At 28.5% G+C, this 17,416-nt stretch overlaps 1 protein-coding gene across 1 annotated transcript; it reads right to left on the bottom strand.

Moving 5' to 3' along the window:
• Positions 1 to 8,033: 8,033 nt before the first annotated feature.
• On the bottom strand, positions 8,034 to 13,232 carry LOC111299675 (zinc finger BED domain-containing protein RICESLEEPER 2-like). Its single transcript, XM_022895018.2, has 2 exons — positions 12,974 to 13,232; positions 8,034 to 10,285 (listed from the first exon to the last, which is right to left on the bottom strand). The coding sequence occupies exon 2, from the start codon at positions 10,256 to 10,258 to the stop codon at positions 8,285 to 8,287; it is 1,974 nt and encodes a 657-aa protein (XP_022750753.1). The 5' UTR covers positions 10,259 to 10,285; positions 12,974 to 13,232; the 3' UTR covers positions 8,034 to 8,284.
• Between the last annotated feature and the right edge of the window lie 4,184 nt (positions 13,233 to 17,416).

Below are 17,416 nucleotides of genomic sequence, written 5' to 3'. Positions count from 1 at the left end.
TTTTTTCAAATAAAAATCTTTAAAATTTTAGATGTAAAGCCATAAAGTTTATAAAAGAGCCTTTAAAACTTTGGATATGAATCTCTAATTTTTTGAATGTGAATCTTTGTAACTTTAGATGTGAATCTCTAAAATATTTTGAGTGCGAATCTTTAAAATTTTAGATAGAAATTTCTAAAATTTTTCAAATAAGAATCATTGAATTTTGGTTGTGAACCTTGAAATCTTTGATGTGAACCTTGAATTTTTCAAATATAAAGCTTTTAAATTTTAGATGTGAATCGCTAACAAAAATATTTAAAATGCGAATATTTAATTTAAAAATTTAGGGAATTTTCAATTCTTGCAAATCTAAAACTCTTGCGAAACTTTGAGCTTGTAAGAATTTGAAAAGCCTAAAAATCTTGCAATTTTTATGTATTTGAAAATTCTTCCAAAGCTTTGAATTCTTGCAAAACTGAAATTCTTACGAATTTGAAAATCTTACGAATTTTTGAGTTCTTACGATACTGAAATTTTTGTGAACCTAAAATTTTTTACGAATCTAAAAATTTTTACAAATCTAAAACCTTTGCGAATCTGGAACCTTTGTGAAATTTGGAACTTTATGAGTCTGGCAGCCATGTCTTTTGTAACCTTTACTAGGTGAGCCATCATGTGTAAGCTTGGTACAGGGCTTCACCAGCGTTTTCCGAGGTTAAGAGGAAAATTTTTGTTGAATTGCACAGAATGACTTCAAACTTAGCAAAATTACAAACACTAATAAAACTGAGCAAAAGTCACAACTAATACTTATCAAAAAGAGGGACTATGACTTTATTGGATCTTTTTGCCATGGTTAGGCTCATGATGGGGTGATCGATAGAAATATATGCAAAGCTGGTGGAGTTCTTTTCTGAGTTGGACCTCAAAACCCTAACCTCGAGGTTCTTCGGGTGAAAGAAGAGGCCTCCACACATAGCCTTTTGGCAGGAAGAAGTGGTGTTAATGTCAAGGTTGATGATAGGTCTTAGCCTACGCTAGCTTTGGTTTTTTGACCTACAAGAGAGCAACACGAAGTGTTGATCACCTTGTTTCACCCTTGAGATGAGGCCCCAAGCTTAATTTTCTTTTGGCCTCTCATAGGCCTGGAGGTGTGTTGGTATAGCTCAAAGTCAAAGTCTTCTTTGTTGGCCATCTCTATAAAATTGAGTTAACAGTTAGATATAAATTAAGTAAAATAAAATCTTATGAGGTTACATCAAACCTATCATAATAATTCATCATGTTTATTACTTTTGGGGAGGTCAGTTCATGGGTATCAATGATGACCTTTTTCTTACATGTATGTTCCAAAATTTTATTTTGATTTGATATATCTAGGATGAAGAGTTCCACTAATGCGTTTATAAAAGAACCAAGTGTACTCTTTATTTACCAAACCATAACCTTAGGAGAAGCTTCAACCTTAGGCTCATCATCTTTATTTACTCTTTGTTTCTCAGGGTAAAAGAAAAGCAACTTTCAATTTTTTATTAACCTCAAGCAATTGCCAAGGAGCTTTTTATTTGGTCGAGCTATTATATAATACCACTTGCTATCAATGGGATGTTTCTTAAAAGCAAAGAATTTCCTAAATAAAAGGAGAAAAGGAAAAATGTTTAAGTGTTGGCAAAGAATAATGAACACTACTATGTATTGTATAGAGTTAGGAGTAAGCTGAGTAATAGTCAAAATGTAAGAATTAAAAATCAAATTGAATAAGGGATGAAGTGAGAACCTCAGCCCAGTCATAAAAGAATCTCAATACACTAGAGCCGATATGGTTATAACCTATCAGTGACCCGATTTAAGAAGTTTGTCATTATTATATTATTATCCTCTCTAGGAAAAAGAAAAGTTATACTTAGAGCATGGATGTGGTGAGTTGAACACATGTTAGGGTAGTCTTCAAAATTTGTCCTACACTTTAGTTCGCTCATCACATCTTTGAGGCTAATGCCGAGGTCGTAAGGAGTATATACAAGGATCTCAACAAGTTTGCCCTCCATTAGAGGGTTTTTTTCTCTTTTGTTTCTTTTCTTGGTTGAGGTACTCCCCTCTTCTTTGTCCTCCTTAAAACCTTTCTCATTAGAATCTTCACTGCTAGAAGAATCTTTAGTAAAAGTAGGATTCCAAGACAAAGTAATAGATGAAAGTAACTCAATTTTAAAGAAAGAATGACGAGGTGGAAATCCTTTAAGAGAGGAAAAGATATCAACTAAAATTGATGAATGAGGGATGAAAGTAATAATGAAAGCATGGATAAGAGAGAGAGTACAAGAAAAAGAAAAAGGGTTGATAAGATTGAACCCCAAAAAGAGGAATAATTGAAGATAAAGAAAGGTCGACCATAAAAGATGAACCAACCTGAGAGAAAAAAAAGAAGGTGGATTTTGTAAGTCAAAGTTGATTTAAGCATATAGCTCCTCTGTGCTTAAAACTTATTCCCCACTTGCCCGAGCATTCTTTTTATTTTATCGATGCCCTTTTTTAGACATCAAAATGAACAAATAAGCTATCTCTTCATAATTGTGACTTCCAATAATTGGTAAGATTAGATCATCATCTTACTACCCATACTAACCTCTCTTAAGTTTTACCCAGTAACTCCTGGCCTCTCCAGAACCCATACTAGAATCCATGATTAAGAAAATATACTAAAAAAAGTGTGGAAAAACTTTAAAGGTTAGAAAAAACTCAAGTCGGATTAAAAGCAAAAAAAGCAAAAATATAGAAAATTAAAGCCCTAGCGACTTTTTATATAGACGCGTTACAAACTAAATGAATGGCACGGACTATGCCACATGTTGGAGCAAATGCAGGAAGACATCTTTTTGTATCCTCGCTTTAAATCCATTCACTCAGACTATCTCTCTTTTCATTAATTGCTGTCACACTAACCTAACTGGACGAACCCCCAGGTCAGACAAGATGAATTAAGCGACTTTCTAGGGCAAACCAAAAGCTCGATTCACTGTTAGAGTTTAAAGTGGAGGACTAAAGCCAAGATTTTAAAATAAAATATAAGTTTTACCATGGTCAGATGAACTCCAATACTAACCTTAAATCATTCCAAACAATTATCACCTTGGTAACCTTTTAGCCGAGTATGCACTCAACCCAAGATGCATTTATGGGATTGGGCAACTGCAAGATTGGACTATGACTCAAAGCTTGCTATCCTCTAAGATCGTCTTCCCCTTATAACATCGACTTCAAAGACTTAAACTTTCAAGTTATTTCCTTCTGCTAATGTCTTACACTAGGGACATCAGTCGTACATTTGATGATCTGATACTCAAATTACTTGGTAAGGGAACAGTGAGTTAGAGGCATTTAATGGTCAAAAGGGCATAATAATTTTTTTGTCTCTTTGAAGCCTTCAACAGGCAACTAGGGTTATCTTTGTCATTTGTATCGACTTGACATGTCAGGTTAATCTAACATGTTCAGTGCCACATCAACTCGATACTGTTCTTATTATCCCCTATAGCTTACTTATAAATATGAAGATCCATACACCATTAAGGCATGTTGATCTTACCCCATTTCTCTCTTTCTTACTTCTTTTTCGACCTGAGCCTTTCTGACTTATGCATTGACATGCAAACATAGGGAACATACTCTGCTTTTGCCTTTAACCATCATTTTCTTTTCTTTTATCTTTTCAAGAATGCCTCCAGGTCAGAGCTCGACACCAACAGATCAGGTACATATACCAACAGATCTAGGTTTGACATGAACATTCAAGTCCCTTTTAGGAGTCATATAAATTAATTTATTAACATGTTGCAATTTTGAGCTTCCATATTAGTATTTTTGGTTACCACTAACATAGTAACTCAAAGCCTAATTTGCATATAGCTTGAATATGGAGTGGCCAAGCTATGAACATGTTAAGTTAATTTGGAAGAAAGCTATGAGTTAGTATTTATAACTGCTTAAAGTAACCTAGGAGTAGTAGGATCATCTATAACACCAACCTGAAAACCATTTTTCATATTATTTTTAAATTCATTTGTAGGCATGTATGTAATGCATGCATTAATCCTACAAAAAGAGTCATTGTTTGTGTCGATTAATGTTTTTGCTTTAACAAAAGATGCTAAAAGATATTAAAAAAAAAGAAGGTAAAACTATCAAATTAAAATGGTTGTTGTTTGATATCCATGATCTTCTATGTATGTTGAGTTTGAGTGGTTTTTTCTCTAGCTATGAAGATATAAAAGTAGGGATGAACATTTACCCTATTTTGCATGAACTTGATTTCTGCTAATAGTAATTAGTCCTGCTAGAGTTTAATATTGTTGGTGAATAAGGAAATTTTCTTCAATCAAATAAATAAGTAACCCAATAATGAAAAAAAGGAAAGGATGAAATATCATATCAATTAAGTATAAATAATTTAACAATATTTTAGTTGGAACTTGCTTACCATATGTGAATCAATGTAAATTTTTAAACAATAGAGTTTTCATCTTATTCAAAATAGAAAATCCCATACATTGCACTCAAAAGAAAAAAAAACAAAAAAACAAAATTGATAATCCCATCCAAGTCAGCTATAAAATGTTAAATATCATTAATTTCACAATTTCTGTTAACAAGTGGAAGGCATTCTTGCCAAGGTTGTTAATATCATATTGAATAACATCTTGATTTTTTAAAAACATATGGTATATATCAATACCAGTTGTTCAACATATTATTTCAAAATTTTCAGTTTAATACAAATATATTTATAAACATGCATGAAATAATATTATTAATAATTTACAAAATAAATATGCAATATCTTCAGAAATCAAATAAATAAGTTTTAAAATATAAGAAATAATATCATAATTTTTTCATGATATTTATAAATACTTAATTTGATCATATTATATTTAAATAAATATTTTTTTCATGTAAATATTAAGATAAAAACAAAGAGATGAAAAAAATAACAAAGGCTTTATGATTGTTAAACTTTATATAGGGAGTATAATTTCTTTCTTGAAAAAAATTAAAATACTTATAAACTCTGGTTTGAAAAAATAAAATATAAAATTATAAATTTTGGTTTGAAAACATATAATATAAAAAAAAACAAGTTAAAATAAAAAAATAAAGAAACTCAACTTTTAAAGTTTATTTTATCAATTAATTTTATTTTTATTATGTTAAAAATAGATAAATAAATAAAGATAAGTTAAAAATTATAAAAATATTTTACATTTATATATCGGTCGAAACATGCTATTTTACAAAATTCATCGAAATCGATTGAGACTAATAAAAACAATCGATATTACCTGATATCAAACTCGATACAATAAATTATCTTTTAGTGTATCATATTTATTCTAACTAAAGCACATGGTCAATACCAAAATAAAATTAACAACTATGATTCTTGCCCCTTAAGATTCATCGCCTTCTTTTCCCATTCATTTCTTTCCATGTTTACACATTTACATAAGCAGTGATGAATTGAATTTTTTTCCATTTATAATATATAAAACATTTCCTAATTGATTTTGTTAATTTTATGAATGGAAAAAGTATTTAGAATAATTTTTAAGGTATTGAAAAGAAAGATTTTCCTTTAATTTTTCTTATTTTTCAATTTTCCAGGATGTTCATAGACAATTTATGACACCATTTAGATCTACCCCTATACACAAAAGACAATTCTAGGTGAGAATATCATAACCAACTATAGCATAATATATCGGCTTCTATTGTACTTTGTAATAAAACAAGAAATGCCGATCCATTTGGATATGTGAAGATATTTATTTCGGTAATATTGAAAACAACAATGACGGTAAGATTAAATATTTTAAAAAACATGATAAGAAAAAATTATCTTAAAATATTAAATTAAAATTTATATGTAATAAAATTTATAGTATATATTTGATAAAAAGATTAAAAAAACTCTTAAAGTAAAATTTAATAAATCATCAAAATCTTTATTGCTTTCTACAATCAATTAAATCCGTAAATATTTATTTTTACTAATTGAGCTCTCGTTAGAATAAAAATGTTTAATTGGTTCTCTTCAATTGAAAACTTGATCGAGTAAAAATAAATATTTAAAGATTCAATTGATTCAAAATAAAAAAATTCAAGATTTGATTAATTGTGATAAAATTTTAGGAGCTTAAATAATTATTAAATTTTTATTTGAAAGTTTTTTTATTTTTTGCCTATATACTTTTTATATTTGAAAATTTAATAAGTATTATAAATTACTAAAATTATTTATATAAGTAATATTTTTATAAATAAATATTTAAAAATATATTTATATGTATATTTACTAAATTATACGGAATCTAATTACTACCTTAGCGTTGATTATCTCTATGTAAATCGATAGGACAATTGTCCGAAATGATAAACGCGGCCTGAAAGGGACAGAACCTTTGGACAAATTTAATATCTAATAATGTTAAGTAAAATTATTTTAAATGTTTTGCACATATAATATATTTAGATTTTCGGGTGAAGTAAGTCAAATATTTAGCGAAAGACAAATCACTTTTTAAAAGAGTAATCGACTGACTGATACAAGAAAGTCGACTGTCCTATAAATAAAATAAAAGTGGTTTAATTTTTCATTGAGAAACCTTCTATTTAATAAACGAGATGTGTCACGATTTGAATGAACCAACCATGCCACACCAATTGAATCAAAACACCTTATTGGTGTGATTAAGTTCAAAATGTAATTCAGAAAGTGATCCAATCTCATTGAAATAGAAGTACGAATGAATCCAAATCAACCCTAAATCTATATGATAATTTTTATCAGCCAAATATGTGACAAAATGATAGAAACTCTAATTCAATTACATCAAAAGCAGCCTAAAGGTGGGCAAAAAGCTTGGATAGAATGATTTGAAGTTTGATATATAAATTACCAGAAAAATAAAATTTTAAAGACTAAATTTTGTGTCGGTGAAAAATTTCTCAGCTTATTTAGCGTCTAAAATATACATCAATAATTCTCAAACCAATATTTTTATTTCCCTTTAAATATTTACCAACGAATTATTATTTATTAATAAATTTCTTTGACATTTTATCGAAATTTCATTAGTAATAATTATACTAATTTCTATTGATACTAAACTTAATTTTGATAGTGTAAATCATATTTATCAAAGTCAAATCAAATCATTGATTGAATCAATTGAATCAGTGATATGATACTTAAATCGATTTGATTATATTATCAGAGTAGATTTACAATTAACTTATTTTAAATTGTACTGAACTCACGATTTAATTAATATGTGGATAATTTTGTTACACCGAACGAGCTTTAAATTTTTTGACAAAAAGGATCTTAAAAATTATTATTAATTTAATTTTTATAATTAAAATTATGAATTATTGTGCTATTTAATTAAAATAATATATTTTGAAGTAAAATAGAAATTTTAAATTTTAAAATATAAATAAAATGGTGATGTATCTCGTGCACTTTACGCACATTAAAGAATTAACTTAAAAAACCAAATCCCTTTTTCATTTCTATTTCTAGGTGATACACTCACGTCAAGTTGAAAGATAAAACTTGGTTGGTTAAAATTAATAATTTATCTATTAATTTGGAATTTGATTGATTTTATATCAAATATCATAATTTTGAACGTACTTTCTATTTTTTATTTTTTCTCAATTTATATTTATATGAGTTTTCTCTTTTTTTTTTGTGTTTTTAAGTTTTTAAGGTATTTATTTTTATTTTATTATTTAAATTAATATAATTGAGTTATTTGATATTTTGACTAGTATTTTCAATTAGAAATTAGAAGTTTAAATTTTAAATTTATCATATTTAAATATACATACATTTTTGTGCTTATTATATTATGTTATATATTTTAATATTTTAAGTGCAAAATTATCTATAATAAAAATTTATTATTTATCATATAATAGATTAAAATTTTACAATATTTATAATTTTAAATATCTTTATCAGTTTAACACTTGACCCAATTGCTCAATGATTGAACAAGTGAGCCGACACATTAAAAAATTCATTATTCGATCCAACTTTAATAACTATGGTGTGATTGTGTAAACCCATAAAATTCTTAAAATGACACAGAAAGAAAGAAAGAAAGAAAGTTATCGACAAATAGCAGGTAGAGAAAATGATCCTAACCTCCTATGCACCCACCTCCATCCTCTCTTCCATCCAAACAAAAATTTTTTAAACAAAAAAAAATGGTGGTGGGTGCAATGGGGGCAGGGAAAACTAACTCTCAAGTTCACTCCGTATCCAATCTTGTGAACATATCAAGGCTTGAATGGTAGTCGGAGGCAATGACCTCCAATTATGATCAAGCACTCTTCCTCCGGTGTCAAATGCTGATTCTGCAGAAACTTTTGATACGGGTATTCCTAGAATATTGCGTGCCATCATCGATAAGATAGGATACCGTGGAGTGTGAACCTTCCACCAATTTAATATGTTGAAATCAACATTACGAGGAAATAGAGGTTCCTCCAGGTACCTGTCTAAATCTGAATTTGAGCTTTCACTCTGAGAAGTTTCATGAAGGAACTTGTCAAACCCCATCAGCCTATCCCTAGAATCTTTTCCGGAACCAGAAATACCGCTCATTTGCCAATCCAGTCCCTGATCAAGGGACGATGCTAATGGAGAGACGATAGAATGTTCATTGTAAAGCGATTTAATACACTCGAAAACATCATCAATAAGCTCCAAAGCACTATCGCCATATAATTGCGGGTAGTAATACTCCAAGAGCTTCATTTTGAATCGAGGATCCAACATAGCTGCAATTGCTAAACCCAAACTGCACTTATCCCAGTAGTCTTCAAACTTCTTTCTCATCTTTACAGCCAGAGAACTGATATAATCATCAGGATTCTTGCACCAGTCAATCAACTGCAAGTGAATATCACATATCTCAGGAAAAAATATATTTGCAGCTGGATACTCACTTCTTGTAAAAACATTAGTAACTTCAACAAATAGCTTCAAGAAGCTAGTAATGACACTCATTCTATTCCATTCCAAATCAGATAGGCAGAACTTCATGTTGACAAGGTCACGATCCTGCAGACAGGAGAAAACTTTCCTGTATTCTAAGGCAACTTCAAGCATAAAATATGTTGAGTTCCATTTCAATGGATTATCAATACATAAGCATTTTTTACTTTCAACCTGAACTTCATTACCCAGCTCAGTGAACATGGAGTTTGTTGCTTCTGAACTTTTAACATAACGAATGCATTCCCGAATTTTCTGGGTAACTTCACAGAGAGCTTCCAAGGCATCCTGAGCCATGCGGTTGAGAAGATCTACGGCACAGCGAACATCAAATAATTGACCATTACAATAAAGGAACCTATTTTGCGACAGCCGATCTCTGATTCTATCAACAATGTTTTCACTGGTAAAACTATCAAATATCATACAAAACAACTTACGATCTATATCCCAATCCATCAGACAAGTCATTATAACTTCAGAATGCATGTCTTCTGTATGAGAAGGATCGATGGTAAAAAAATTTAAAATCCTCTTTTTTAATTGCCAATCCTCATCAATGAAGTATGCTGTCAAACTCAAGCATGCAGCATCATCTGAAGCAGTCCACACATCAGCAGTTACACTGATTTTTCCAGGCATCTTATCCAAAATTTCATACACCTTTTGCTTCTGCTTTGCATAGATTTCCACACAATCAGCTTCAACTTTATTATATGTGACAAGCTCAAACAATGGCTGTAGATTCCTGACAAATATCTTGAATCCAACATGCTCCACCATAGCCAGTGGATAGTTATGCAATATGATCATACGAGCAAGATCAAATTGGCTCCGCCTTTGATCCAAGCTATTACTACCAATGCTAACAGGCTCGTTTTTAATCTGTTCCTGCTCATATCTAGGATTCACTAGACTAAGCACTTCATCCTTCTTCTGCTCCTGATCGATAGTTACAAGGGCAAGAGATCCCTCCATTTTCTTTTCTCTAGCAGAAAAGTATTGAGATATGCCATGATTAGATCTTCTCTGACACCTAATTAAATGGTTCCTCAGATGTGAAGTTCCACTAGTACTTGATCCACTAAGCTTCTTTTTACAATGCCTACAAATAGCCACAAATGTATCACCCTTTTTAACCCTATCAAAGTCATTCCACACAATAGATTTCAATCTGCTCGAATTTACTATGACTGCATCAGACAAATCCATCACATGAACCTGTTATTTTGCAAATATCTGCACAATAAAAACATAGTAGCTTATATCATTATTACAACTACCAACGAATGAGAAAAGGATTGCAGCCATGAAACCCCAAGAAAAAACCACATTTGTTATAGAAAAAAATTATAGAACATATATAGTCATTTTCAATATTTGGGATCAATTATTCAGAATGATGTTGAGATAGAAAAGGATTTAAATCATTGGATTCAAGTAGGAGGGTGAGGTGGCAAAGTGCATCAGGTGTGTTGTGCAGTCACAGCATGCCTTTAAAGTTAAAGCGAAATTGTATAAAATAACTATAAGGCTTGCATTGTTATATCGAACTAAGTGTTGAGCTGTCAAGAAACAACATGAGAAGAAAATGAGTTTGGCTGAGATGAAGATACTTAGATGGATATGTGGTAAAACTAGAAGAGACAAAATAAAAAATGAAGAGATTTGAGAAAAATTAGGGGAAGTTGAATTGAGGAAAAGATGAGAGAAGACCATTTGGGATGGTTTAGACATGTGAAATGTAGGCTTATCTGTGCACCAGTTAGGAGAAATGAGCTTCTAAATTTAGGAGAGACCAAAACTTCTAGAGGTAGACCACGAAAAACGTAGATGTAAGTAATAAAAAATGATATGAAGATTAAGGAAGTAGATGAAAAGGTTGTTGTTGATAGAAATGAGTGGTGCAAGAAAATTCAAAACTATGACCTAACATGATTCTTTTTTTGGCCTTTCATATAGCAGACCCCAAAATTATAGGATATAAGACTTAGTTTGTTGTTGTTGTATACAAGATATCAAAATAATTCAAGATCCAAAATAATTTAAAACTGCAAAAAATTTCATAACAAATTAAGAGGATACATTTTCCTAGGTCCCATAAAATTACTAACAAAGTCTTTAGACATAAGGCAACGGCAATCCACAAATCTTTTTCATTTTCCAAGAAGATGCAATCCCCATATTTCCAAGACACGAAAAATAGTCAAAAAGTTTTGTGTTAACTACAGAAAACATGATCAGACCATGTGGATAAACAAAAGGAAACAATTTTTAAAACCAAAAAGGTTGAAAACAGGTAACTTGAAATAGTTTCACTCAGCAACAGCCTATTAAAACAAATTCAACCATCAACTAGTGCTTATAATCTATATTCTAAGATTACAGAAAAGATACTATGACATGGAAACATAATGACTCAAAATGACTTAAGACCCTAAAATGCAAAAACCAAGTAACTGAACTTATAACATGTTGCAGTCTGAAAAAGAATTTTTATCCTTACCCTATATTTGGTTGAGAACTTTCATTCATGACAAATTTATTTGGTTATCATACAAAACACGATAAAGGGTGTAATAACTGACCTTTTCATTTTCAGGTTCTGAGAAAGAGTGTGATAAGTTCAAAGAAATCCACTTAAAATGACTTTAACATGCATAGAAAATAAGCAACTAAATGTAGAATTTAGCCAAGAAAAAATTAGCAAAACCCCAAAAATATTCTTTAAGGGGCATGTAGAACAAAAAAAAATTTGATGTTGCCCTGAAGCAGAACTGTACAAGATTATCCATGCAAACAAAGTTTGGAAATTAAATCAAGACTAAGCTAATTTTGGTTGCATATTCATCCATGATAAGCATTTAAAGGCCTCTAAAGCTCTTATATGGGATTTACTTATAAGCACAAAATATTTGACTACAGATCCATTGAAACAAACAAAATTCTTCGATGTCTCTTAGACATACAACAAAACAAGTTAATGGTATCACCATGAGATGAATTTCAACAAAACCACCCTTTAATGGAAAACTGGGAAAACATAGCAGCACCAAGGAAAGATTTAATAAATTCAAGTTCACCTACTGCTTTCCTTTCTTCCATCATTTTTTTTGTCTATTCCATGAAATTTTTCTTTCATTTTTGTCAGTGTATTTTACTTTTCACTTCCAAAAATTTTTTTAAAAAAAGAAAAAAACCACATTTTAGCCAAATTAATTTCTTTTTTCATTTTATAACTACAAGGCAAGAATTATTGCCCAATTATATATCTTCTTTTTTGGCCAATCAACAAATCTTATTCCTTTCCTTCAAAATCAATCTCATACAGTACATAGTCATCTATTCTTCTATACTTTACACATGCAACTCTACAAATACATTCGAGACCAATCAAAACGCAGTCTCCGTTTTCTAAAGTGACCTATACAGCTTTACACCTCATGGTAGGCAGGCACCCCATCCTTATCCAAAATGAAAACTAAAGAAGATGGGGTGAGGTTAACCAGTTTGATAAATACATATCTCCTTTTAGGACTGTTTAGCTAACTAATACGCCGCTCTATTGGATTTTCTGTGAATCCACCTATTAATCCTTTCAAACATCCTTAACAAACGGCCATGCCCCTTCCTTCCTGTTCACCTCCCTATATAAGTTGCTTGAATCAGTTTCCACATTAACCTTCTTAAAATTCATCTTTTCAGCTAGCAACGCTCCTTCTCTCAAAGCCGTTGCCTCTGCTTCAATACTGGAGATCACTCTTGCCATTTTGGGTTACCCAATTATATTCAACGTAAAAGAAAATGCGCGAATTGAAAAAAAAAAAAAGCACAACATATATTTAATCACGAACAGAAATTCCAAATTAAAATCAAAATTATATATGTAAAAATAAAAATTAAAGTAGAAAGAAAGGGGAGTAATACCTGTATGGCGGAACTGATTTCTTTTTGCTTTTGTTTCCCGGTAGGGTTAAGTTAAAATGGAGGTAAAGAGGGATCGGAGTCTGAGAAGACAAATAGAGTTACACCGCCGTGAAGGCCTGGTTTTATTAAACAAGGTGTTTATCACACTTTCGATCCAACGGCCAACATTCTCTTTTATTTATCCCATCGTGCAAGATGGTTTTTAGGATAATAATGCCATTTTGAAAAGTTTTTGAATTGTTTTTCTTCATATGCATCTAAACTTAACAATTCGTGTATTCTTATTTCGTATTATATATATAATATGAATTATTAAAATATAAATATAACATAAATTATAAGTATATTTAAATATTAAACACAAATACGATACATTTATCATAAATTTTATATATTAAATGATATAATTAATATGTGTATAACCGATTCATTTAAATATAATACAAGTAATGGAACTAATACAAATTTACAAAGCCAAAATAATAAACAACTAATTATTTATAAGTTACAATTAGACTAATAAAACTAAGTACTAAATAGGAGAAGACATTAAACACTAAATAATAGCTTATTCAATATTTATACAATGTAAATTACATAACTCCAAATCCAAGTCTCCAATTTCCATAAGAGATGTTCTACTAAAAATATTAATCAATAACTTACATAACAAAATAATAATGTCTTCAATCCATTCCATAATATATATTTGAAATAGAAAAATAATTCACAAATACCCAAATCATGTGCTATTTAAAATAATTCATAAATATACTCCATAATATATATTTAACATAATATCTTCAATTAACAAAATACTCGACAATTTATATTTAAATAGTAAAATAATAATTATAATTATTTAGAATATATATTGTTTTTAATTTTAAATATATAATCTCCTATGTTGATTTTTACATATAATTTAAAATAATCTCTTATCATGATTTATGTTATTAAGATAATTATATAGTTTTTTTTTATCATTATTCATGTTATTTAGAATAATTTATCAATATAATTTATTATTATATATCAATGTGATTTGGATTAGTTTGTTAATGACAATAATGCTGGATGTTACTTGTTATTAATAATTAAATATATATTGTTCCTCTCAATTGTTTTTTAAATAATATTTTTAATCTTATTATAAAAAGTTACAAAACATAATATAATTTTAATATGTTAAGATTTATACATATTTAATATAAAAAATACTTATATATTAAAAGTATAAACATTTAATACCCATTTAATATGCATTTAACATATATATATTTAATATACACATTACTAATATAAAACTCATAAATGGATATATAATTATATTTATTTTTAGCACCAACAAATCCAAAACACTAGCTACTAAAGATTAAACAATAAATATAAATTACTAAATAATGATCTATCATACTAATATTATTATTTATGTTGTACTTATATTATTAATATAAAAAATATTCAATGTAAATTATTAAATGAGTATCATAATTAAATGCTTCAAATAATCTTTATATGATTATATTGAGTAGAATATTAGATATCATAACAACAAATTAAAAATTAAAATAATTTTTATGTGTTTATATTAAACTAAAATAAAATAAAAATGTGTTATGCCCAAGTGACATGATTTAATTAAATATGTTTTTCGTGTTATATCATGTGTTAAATGTGTATCAATGTGACACATTTTATTTAAATATATTTTTGTATCAATAATGTGTAAGACACAAAACACGTTTTTTCTAAGATTCATATTATTTTTTACGTTGAGTCAATATGTTATATTTAAAATTATTATATCTATATATATTACTCACACATATATAATTTTTAGTTCTAATTTTACCCGATTATAATTCTAATAATTAACATAACTAGAAAATTATTTAATTTTCTTGCCCATTATAATCTTATATCAGAAAATTAAATGCACAAATTATTATTACTTGGTGGATATCCACGAGCTACCGCGATTCAAAAATTTATTTTGCTATTCCTTTTCATCAAATTTTTGTTGTAAAATTTACCTACTTAAAAAAAATGATAGGTGAAAAAAGTAAATGATGTGACACGTAAATACTTTAATTGGCATCTTTTCTCACAAAATTATCTAATAAAAAAATAAAAATTGAAAAAGAAAAAAGTGATAAAATGACAAAAAACAAAAAACAAAAAAAAATGAAGAACAAAAAGAAAAGGCTCATAAAGAGTGCTACGTGAACACGAGCTTAAAAAATTAATTTCTTAAATTAAGGTATCAAATAATAATTTTATTAATATAATATATATAAATATAAAATTAAAAATAATAAAATATACACTATATATATATATATATATCCCAAAATGGGTCATGAAAGAGTATTTTAAACATATTTTCACCTTGATCTCATTTCTTTTAAAAAAATTTTATCTGTCTTAATTCAATCCTATTTTAAAAACAAATGAGCCATTATTAGATCGGGATAAATCAAAAAATGTCAAATATGAATTATTTTGGTATTTCTATCGATTTGCATCTTTTGTTGTAAAATTTATATAATTTAAAAAAAATTTTAAAATAGATGAAAGGAAAAAAAAAAAAAACCAAATGGGCATGCCATGTGGACATCCCTTTTGGCTTCATTTTTTCATAAAATTAATTTAAATAAAAAGTATAAAAACAAAAAAAAAAAAAAAGAAAGAATTGAAAAAACAAATAAAATAAAAAAAAGGGAAAGGAAAATCATTGGGGTCAATCAGCTCATTTTGTTATAAAATTTATCTAATTAAAAAATACAAAAAAATACAAAAGTAAATAAACAAATGAAAGTGTGACATAGTCTCTTTTATTGACATCATTTTTTACAAAATTTATCAAATTTAAAAAACTATAAACAAAGAAAAACCAAAAACCAAAAAGTAAAAGTTAAAAAAAAAAAAACCAAAAAAGAGAGAAAAATCATCTCTATCTGATTGAGTTGGGTCAAAACTCATCGGATACAAATTGTTTTATCATTCTTATGTATTGACTTCTTTTATTACAAAATTTATTTAATTAAAAAAAGGAATAAAACCAAATGAGTATCATATGTGGACACTTTCATTGTGTTTTTTTTTTTTTTTTCACAAAATTTATTTAAATTTAAAAAAATTAAAAAACCAAAATGTTTAAGAAAGAAAAAGGAAAAAAAAAGGATAGAAACATTGGGTACCATGCAGACACCTTGAATAAGGGTCAAATAGAAATTAAAATAAGTAAAATTTATATATCGGATGAATTACATCTTAATTATGTATAAATATGATATTTTAATTAAATTAATATATTAAATAATAATATTATTAATATAATATATATAAATATAAAATTAAATAAACAAATAAATATATAATTATATATATACTCGGTGCAAGAAAGAACTAATAACTCTATAAAACAGAATTATTTTTAGTACTTAATTATGTGAATTTTACTTTGTTCTTGGCAAAATAATTTAATTTTTCTCCTTAATTAGTCTAATTTGTTCATGTGTAGGAAATTTTCAAAAAAAAGATGAAAAAGTTGAATATTTGGCAAATTCGTTTGATTTTTGGAGAATATGGTAGATTGACTAACAGCTTAGTTGATGCAATTAACCAGATTTTTTTAGAGGCTGTTTGAAGCTTTTACAAGCTGTTTTGAGCTACTTTGGAGCTGAAGTTGGGAAGAAAAATGGCAAAAAAAAAAAAAAAAATTTTTTTAAGGCAGTATGAGGATGAATTCGATTCAAGAACATGTTACATTTACAAGCATGCAGCCATTACAATTTAATTATACAGTTTTCAATTTGATAGCGGCAGAATTTTACGTTAAGAAATCTTATGCAAGTCCTTTGTAGATACACATGCAGGGGATGATTTTTAATTATGTTGCAAGCAGCTGGTATTTTATTGGATAGTTAGGATGCTTACTTGGCAGCTGACTTAGCATGAAGGAACTTAAATTTTGTTCAAAAATACCAAACCGGATTGGAATTCCAACTTCTACTTTTAATTGGCATTCAAGAATTGCAAGAAGCCAAAGCAAGATGGGATTCCTTGGTGGCAAGAGAAGAAATTGCATGAGAAAAAAAAAAAAAAAGAAAAATAAAGCCACGTTGTTGCATGGAGTGGTTACTTGAATTCAAGAAGCAATTGAAATCCTAGTAGGAAGTGGCATAATAAGAACTCAAGTAGATTGCATGGGAGAAAACCGTGGCTACATACAAGAAATCAAGTAGGAATTGTCTCCTAGTTTTAACTGAAGTGGTATAAATCAGAATTTTCATGGGTTGTTGACTTGGATGCTTGGGAGATAAAAACCAAAATTTCTCCTTCTCATGAGGTATTCTAAATTAACAACGAATCAAGGTCAGAATTTATCTCAATTTCTGGGAGCCTTAAACCTGTGTTGGTTCAAAGCTTGTGAAGAGT

Source organism: Durio zibethinus, chromosome 18 (assembly GCF_047325235.1).
Source record: "Durio zibethinus cultivar Kanyao isolate XHJ-2024 chromosome 18, ASM4732523v1, whole genome shotgun sequence".
Taxonomy (NCBI): domain Eukaryota; kingdom Viridiplantae; phylum Streptophyta; class Magnoliopsida; order Malvales; family Malvaceae; genus Durio; species Durio zibethinus.
This window is presented reverse-complemented; position numbering and strand designations above follow the sequence as displayed.